The sequence below is a fragment of the Bos indicus x Bos taurus genome, chromosome 11, assembly GCF_003369695.1.
Source record: "Bos indicus x Bos taurus breed Angus x Brahman F1 hybrid chromosome 11, Bos_hybrid_MaternalHap_v2.0, whole genome shotgun sequence".
NCBI lineage: Eukaryota > Metazoa > Chordata > Mammalia > Artiodactyla > Bovidae > Bos > Bos indicus x Bos taurus.
The window spans coordinates 4,263,143-4,271,502 of record NC_040086.1 but is presented as its reverse complement, the minus strand read 5'-3'; the positions used below and the strand labels follow the sequence as shown (position 1 = coordinate 4,271,502).

Below are 8,360 nucleotides of genomic sequence, written 5' to 3'. Positions count from 1 at the left end.
TAAGTCGGTGCCTTAGGCCATGCCATGTGGGGCCACCCAAGATGTATGGGTCATGGTGGAGAGGTCTGACACAATGTAGTCCACTGGAGAAGGGAATGGCAAACCACTTCAGTATTCTTGTCTTGAGAATCCCATGAACAGTATGAACAGGCAAAAAGATGAACTCCCCAAGTCGGTAGGTGCCCAATATGATACTAGAGATCAGTGGAGAAATAAGAAAGAATGAAGGGATGGAGCCAAAGCAAAAACAATACCCAGCTGTGGATGTGACTGGTGATAGAAGCAAGGTCCGATGCTGTAAAGAGCAATATTGCATAGGAACCTGGAATGTTAGGTTCATGAATCAAGACAAATTGGAAGTGGTCAAACAGGAGATGGCAAGAGTGAATGTCGACATTCTAGGAATCAGCGAACTAAAATGGACTGAAATGTGTGAATTTAACCCAGATGACCATTATATCTACTACTGTGGGCAGGAATGCCTTAGAAGAAATGGAGTAGCCATCACAGTCAACAAAAGAGTCTGAAATGCTGTACTTGGGTGCAATCTCAAAAATGACAGAATGATCTCTGTTCGTTTCCAAGGCAAACCATTCAATATCACGGTAATCCAAGTCTATGACCCGACCAGTAATGCTGAAGAAGCTGAAGTTGAACGGTTCTATGAAGACCTACAAGACCTTTTAGGACTAACACCCAAAAAAGATGTCCTTTTCATTATAGGGGACTGGAATGCAAAAGTAGCAAGTCAAGAAATAACTGGAGTAACAGGCAAATTTGGCCTTGGAGTACAGAATGAAGCCGGGCAAAGGTAATACAGTTTTTCCAAGAGAACGCACTGGTCATAGCAAACACTCTCTTCCAACAACACAAGAGAAGACTTTACACATGGACATCACCAGATGGCCAACACCAAAATCAGATTGATTATATTCTTTGCAGCCAAAGATGGAGAAGCTCTATACAGTCAGCAAAAACAAGACTGGGAGCTGACTGTGGCTCAGATCATGAACTCCTTATTGCCAAATTCAGAACATAAATTGAAGAAAGTGGGGAAAACCACTAGACCATTCAGGTATGACCTAAATCAAATCCCTTATGATTATACAGTGGAAGTGACAAATAGATTTAAGGGACTAGATCTGATAGAGTGCCTGATGAACTATGGACGGAGGTTTGTGACATTGTAGAGGAGACAGGGATCAAGACCATCCCCAGGAAAAAAATGCAAAAAAGCAAAATGGCTGTCTGAGGAGACCTTACAAATAGCTGTGAAAAGAAGAGAAGCAAAAAGCAAAGGAGAAAAGGAAAGATATACCTGTTTGAATGCAGAGTTGCAAAGAATAGCAAGGAGAGGTAGGAAAGCCTTTCCCAGCAATCAATGCAAAGAAACAGAGGAAAACAATAGAATGGGAAAGACTAGAGGTCTCTTCAAGAAACTTAGATCCCAAGGGAACATTTCATGCAAAGATGGGCTCAATAAAGGACAGAAATGGTATGGACCTAACAGAAGCAGAAAATATTAAGAAGAGGTGGCAAGAATACACAGAACTATACAAAAAAGACTTCACAACCTAGTTAATCACGATGGTGTGATCACAGACCTAGAGCCAGACATCCTGGAACGTGAAGTCAAGTGGGCCTTAGAAAGCATCACTACAAACAAAGCTAGTGGAGGTGATGGAATTCCAGTTGAGCTATTTCAAATCCTGAAAGATGATGCTGTGAAAGTGCTGCACTCAATATGCCAGCAAATTTGGAAAACTCAGCAGTGGCCACAGGACTGGAAAAGGTCAGTTTTCATTCCAACCCCAAAGAAAGGCAATGCCAAAGAATGCTCAAACTACCGCACAATTGCACTCATCTCACATGCTAGTAAAGTAATGCTCAAAATTCTCCAAGCCAGGTTTCAGCAATACGTGAACCGTGAACTTCCTGATGTTCAAGCTGGTTTTAGAAAAGGCAGAGGAACCAGAGATCAAATTGCCAACATCCTCTGGATCATTGAAAAAGCAAGAGAGTTCCAGAAAATCATCTATTTCTGCTATATTGACTATGCCAAAGCCTTTGACTGTGTGGATCACAATAAACTATGGAAAATTCTTCAAGAGATGGGAATACCAGACGACCTAACCTGCCTCTTGAGAAACCTGTATGCAGGTCAGGAAGCAACAGTTAGAACTGGACATGGAACAACAGACTGGTTCCAAATAGGAAAAGGAGTACGTCAAGGCTGTATATTGTCATCCTGCTTATTTAACTTATCTGCAGCGTACATTATGAGAAACGCTGGGCTGGAGGAAGCACAAGTTGGAATCAAGATTGCCAGGAGAAGTATCAATAACCTCAGATATGCAGATGACACCACCCTTATGGCAGAAAGTGAGAACTAAAGAGCCTCTTGATGAAAGTAAAAGAGGAATGTGAAAAAGTCGGCTTAAAGCTCAACATTCAGAAAACTAAGATCATGGCATCTGGTCCATAACTACATGGCAAATAGAAGGGGAAACAGTGGAAACAGTGAGAGACTTTATTTGGGCTCCAAAATTACTGCAAATGGTGACTGCAGCCATGAAATTAAAGGACGCTTACTCCTTGGAAGGAAGGTTATGACCAACCTAGATAGCATATTCAAAAGCAGAGACATTACTTTGCCAACAAAGGTCCGTCTAGTCAAGGCTATGGTTTTTCCAGTGGTCATGTATGGATGTGAGAGTTGGACTGTGAAGAAAGGTGAGCGCCAAAGAACTGATGCTTTTGAACTGTGGTGTTGGGAGAAGACTCTTGAGAGTCCCTTGGACTGCAAGGAGGTCCAACCAGTCCATCCTAAATCAGTCCTGGGTGTTCTTTGGAAGGTCTGATGTTGAAGTGAAACTCCCAATACTTTAGCCACCTGATGCGAAGAGCTGACTCATTTGAAAAGACCCTGATGCTGGGAAAAGTTGAGGGCAGGAGGAGAAGGGGAAAACAGAGCATGAGATGGATGCCATCACCAACTCAATGGACATGAGTTTGGGTGGGCTTCAGGAGTTGGTGTTGGACAGGGAGGCCTGTTGTGCTGCAGTTCATGGGGTTGCAGAAAGTCGGAGATGACTGAGCGACTGAACTGAACTGAAGGTCCGTGACCATGTCTCTGTTACCAGGAACATCCAACAACTAGCAAAGTAGGCACAGAGTAGGCACTCGATAAACAGGAACTACTGTAGAAATTAGTATGTGAGTGAACTATAGAGACATTAAATTGTTGGCAGGAGTGCTACTCTTTGAAGCAGTTTGGCAACCATGGAATGGAAAGAAACAGTAAACCCTTGAGCAGCAGTCTTTGAGACGGGGGAGACATTTGCATGTCCATTCACTAAGGCTGCTGTTGCTGCTAAGTCGCTTCAGTTGTGTCTGACTCTGTGCGACCCCACAGACGGCAGCCCGCCAGGCTCCCCTGTCCCTGGGATTCTCCAGGCAAGAACAGGGGAGTGGGTTGCCATTTCCTTCTCCAATGCATGAAACTGAAAAGTGCACTGTCGTGTCCGACTCTTAGTGATCCCATGGACTGCAGCCTACCAGGCTCCTCCGCCCATGGGATTTCCCAGGCAAGAGTACTAATGATTCAGTAAAAGTTGAGATAGACTTATGCAAGATAAAGGAGATAAATAATTGATAGTACAAAACATAAACAGACTTCCCTGGTGGTCCAGTGGTAGAAAATCTGCCTTGAAATACAGGGGACGTGGGTTTAATTCCTGGTCGGGGAAGTAAGAGCTCACATGCATGGAGCAACTAAGCCCCAGAGCCGCAATTAGAGAATCTGTGCACTGCAACAAAAGATCTCAGTGATGCAACTAACACCATACGCAGCTTAAATATTTTTAAAAAAAAAAGCTGGAGAAGAAAAATCCACAGTACAATTAGGGGGCTCAGCTTTAAGGAAGAGGACATATTTCTTTCTCTGAGATTGAATGAAATGAGAAAAGTTGAAGTAGAAAACATAAGCAGCTGAAGGAACTCAATTCTGAAAGACTGCTGCTCAAGGGTTTACTGGTGAATGAGAGGCAGTCAACAGAAGTGAGTTGAATCTGATGCCTACAGAACAAAAACAAGTGAAAAACTATAAATATGAAATTGGGCGAATCTGTGTGTGAGCATGCATGTGTGTGAGCTCAGTTGTGTCTGACTCTTTGCAACTCCACGGACTGTAGCCTGCTAAGCTCCTCTGTCCATGGAACTTTCCAAACAAGAATACTGGAGCAGGTTGCCATTTCCTACTCCAGGGGATGGTCTCCACCCAGGGGTCAAACTGATGTCTCTTTCATCTCCTGCATTGTAGGCAGATTCCTTACCACTAGCGCCGCCTGAGAAGACACTACTCTGCATGATTATGTGAATTTTCTTCTAGCATCGCCCACCATCTAGTTATATGAGTGGAAAATCAATTGTTGAAAAAAAGAGTGGCTATGATAGGTCAAGAGAAATGTGAGAATGCTGGTAAGAAATGGAGATGAAGCAAGAGACTAGAGAAAAGTTATTGGCTTAGAAAAGTGCAGTAAGCTTGATTTAGTGGGAGAGAATGAAAGGATAGGGAAATGTAATTAAAAGGGAGAAATTTATAGTTTATAGTATAGTATACTATATAGTATAGTATATAGTATCAAGAAGGCAGGGTTATATTCCCTAGTGGTAAGAAAAAGAACTGTGAGGTCAGAGTGTTCAATATGGTATCCAACCCCAAGATGGTAACAAAAGAAAAGAGCTGAAATACAAATGCAGTCAAGTATAGGGTTGGCCAAAAAGTTTGTTTCGGTTTTTGCATTAACATCTTATGGAAAAAAAACAAAAAAAACATCTTATGGAAAATCCTGAATGAACCCTTTAGCCAGCCCAGTATTAAAACCAATGAAGACAGACAGGGATTTCCCTGTGTCCAGTGGTTAAGAGTTCACCTGTCAATGCAGGGGACACAGGTTTGATCCTTGGTCCAGGAAGATTTCACATGCCCCAGGGTAACTAGGCCTGTGTGCTGTAACTACTGAGCCTGTGCTTTACAGCCTTCGAGTCACAACTACTGATGCCTTCGAGGCTAGAGCCTGAGCTCTGCAACAATGAGAAGCCCACGCATTGCAACTAGAGAAAGCCCATTCACAGCCAAGAATAAAGTTTTTTTAAAAATGCACTGTAAACATTTTAATTTTCTCATCAAAACTGTCAACATTAAGAAATTTACTTGGAATCACATTATTCCCTTAATTTTTTCACACAGAATATTCCATTTACTGTGTAGCTCATCATCCCCTGGATATGTTCTATGTAATATACTTGTTAGCACTGTCGTTTCAATTGGGGAAAATTTACTACCAATAAGACTTGAATTTAACTGGTCACATATTTCCAGCGGCAACCAATGATCAGGTGCTTCAATATTACAGACTTCAATTCTCCCATTCTTGACATCTATGAATACTTTAATTTCCACGTGTGACTGTTCGTGTAACACAGTGAAGGAAGTATCTACACTGAACTTCGGAGTTTTGCCATATATCCATTCCCAGGTCTGTAGTCCTATGGCTTTGCTGTTTATTCCAGGAAACACTGTCTCATCTGTTGGGTTTATTAGGTGAATGTGATTATCGATTTGATGAGAAGTAGCATACTCTGTGGCAACAGCATTTATCACTACTTCACAGGTCAGAGTGGGATCTTTTTCCATAAGGTTTTTCACTAAGGCAGGTGTGCTGGCAGTGGCATTGCTCCTGATCCCTTGGTAAGGGCTCTTCAGCAAAGATGATAAGAAGGTCCCGTCAGTACCACATAGCAAAGTGCAGTGGTGATAAGCTGCATTGCGGCCAATCTTGGAAGCTGTTCCTGAGATTTTAAACTGTCCGTCAAGTAAAAGGTCAAATCTTTTAGTAGCCTGCACGTCCAGGTGTGGGTGGACAGCCTTCAAGGCTCTCACAACTAATTTTAGATTCTCCATCCTATCATACTTTTTCTTGGTTGTAAAAAAAGTCAAGTTGATGTTACCCATATCATGGTAGACTGTCCCTCCTCCACTTCTCCTCCGAGCCAGTTTCACACCTTCTTCTCTCATCAGATTCAGGTTACATTCCTGCCAAGGGTTCTGATGCCGACCAATTACCACAGTGGGAGAATTCCTCCACAAGAAAAGGACTGGCTTGCCTTCTAAATTCATATGGTCGTGGATCCAGTCTTCTACAGCCAGATTGTGGTAAACGTCATTGGAAATTGACTGTAAAATGAGTCCACTTTTAACTGTGTTTTTAAAGCCAGCTGCTGGGACCTTGAGATTACAAAGTAACTGGAAGCAATTCTTCATGGAAAATGGGATTAGCATGCTGTCAAAAATGGAAGATAAATTAATGATCGAGAAAAAGAAAATTAAATTCTATTTTGTAGCTATCACTTCTTGGTTATTTGATCCAAACTTATCTAAGTATCCAGTCTGGTTGCTTTTCTTGCCTTTTGGCTTTACCATTAGTCTTTAATAAAACTTCTCCAACAGAGTACTCAAAGGAAATAAATCATACAAACCTCAAATTGTTTTAGCTGAAGTGGAATAAGGGCAGAGATTATTCAAATAATAAAGCTGAAAATAATTATTAATATACCTCAAAGCCAAAAAATTATTTTGAATTCACAGGTAATACACATTCATTGAGAAAAATGAGAAAATACAGACAGGCAAGGAAAAAAAAAACCCGTAATACCACCACTGGGAAGTAATTACAACTAACATGTTGGTGTGTACCCATTTTTTTCTGTGCATGTGTAAATCCACATATACTTCCCCACCAGAAGTGTAACCAAACTTTATTTAATTCAATGTTAAACCAATTTTTACATCAGTCTTAACGTGTAATATTTCATTGTCAGATAACACCACCTTTTCCTCAACCAATCTCTTAGTTTGTAAGTTTAGGTTGTTTCTAGTCCTTCTGTGTTATCAACAATGAACATCAGTGTATAAAGATTTATGTCCTTATAATACTTGAAATGTAATTTCTATTTGACTGTGAGATACATGATTTACTGTCAGCCTGTTTTATTTTGATCAATATTAAATTAGGATGGATCCTCCTGAGGTCAGGGGAGAGGTCAGAGTAGCAAGGTTATATAGAAAGGTTAGGAACAATTTTATTATGTTTCAACACTTCACACATTATTTGTTAGCAGTGCTGATGAAAAGAGTGAAAATACTAGCTATAATAATGAAGTATTCTGACTAGCTATGATTGTAAAGAAACCATTTAATTCCATTTCTTAGAATGGTCATAATTTTCTTCTAGGTTAAAGGCCTGGGATGGACTGGGGTAGTAAAATCCATAACTAGGCCAAATTATTTTGTAGTTATGTCCTGGAGGAATAATTTCTATGGTAGAGTCTTCATATTTTCATCACTCTTGCTATACCTTGATACTACAGAAAGCGGAACCAGTTTACACTCTATCTAGAAAGATTAGGAGAGGTTTAACAGAGAAAGGGATAACTAAACTGAGTCTCCACATCTGATGCTTTTTATCACGTTGATGGGAGTAGCATATTCCAGGCAAACAGAGAGTCCTCTAACGGTAAGAGGGCCTTAGGGACTCTCTCCCCATGGAGTTCCACTACCAGTCTTCCAGCTCCACTGAAATCTGTGGCTGTGCTGACACGATCCCATCTCTTAGCACTTAACTTATCCAGAGTCTCAGGACGGCCGTGTGCCTGTCTGATTTCGGCTTTTTGGCTCTCGAAGGGCGCGCCTAGGGCTGGAACCCAACATGCCTAACTTGGGACCCTCCCGTGTTGAGCATAAACCGGTCCTAACCGTGGAGCCAGGTCCTCCCAAACTCTAAGCGGACACCACGGGGCCTGCAGCGCCCCGGGATCGGGGGTGCCCGACCGCTGCCAGTGCCCGGGGCCCACGCTGCCAGCCTGCACCCGCCACGCCTCCGGCTTCACACACCTGCTGCTTCCGGTCGCGCTCACGGCGCTCGCAGGCCCGTGTGCGAGTTACGCTTGCTACCCCAAGCCCAGCCGGCTGCGCATGCGGCCGCTCTGCCAGCCGCCCAGGCCATCGTGAGGCGGAGCACCGGAAGCGCCGGAAGGGGCGTGGCTGAGGGTTTCCGGTTGCGGGGACAGCGTCCTGCGGTGCCCCCTCCTTGGCGCCACGCCCCATCGGAAACAGGGACGCCACTCCCTTTCAAATAATAGCAGTAATTATAGTAGTATCGAAAGTCTTAGAGCCCCAGGCCAGATGGAGGTTCCCCGCGACACAGCCCAGAGCCGGCCCGGGGGGTGGAGGAGGTGTCAGCAGGGCGCAGGTAGGCGCGGAGCCGAGTCAGGCTGGAGGGGGCCCGCCAGGTACCCAG

At 43.2% G+C, this 8,360-nt stretch overlaps 1 protein-coding gene across 1 annotated transcript; it reads right to left on the bottom strand.

Annotated features, from left to right (window-relative positions):
- Nucleotides 1–5,143: 5,143 nt before the first annotated feature.
- LIPT1 (lipoyltransferase 1) lies at nucleotides 5,144–8,076 on the bottom strand. The gene is made up of 2 exons (XM_027554678.1): nucleotides 7,955–8,076; nucleotides 5,144–6,344 (listed from the first exon to the last, which is right to left on the bottom strand). Exon 2 carries the CDS (start codon nucleotides 6,341–6,343, stop codon nucleotides 5,222–5,224), a length of 1,122 nt encoding a protein of 373 aa, XP_027410479.1. The 5' UTR covers nucleotide 6,344; nucleotides 7,955–8,076; the 3' UTR covers nucleotides 5,144–5,221.
- Nucleotides 8,077–8,360: the final 284 nt, after the last annotated feature.

Excerpts from the sequence above, each read along its gene's own strand:
- LIPT1 (XM_027554678.1), bottom strand. The coding sequence starts at position 6,343 with ATGCTAATCCCATTTTCCATGAAGAATTGCTTCCAGTTACTTTGTAAT.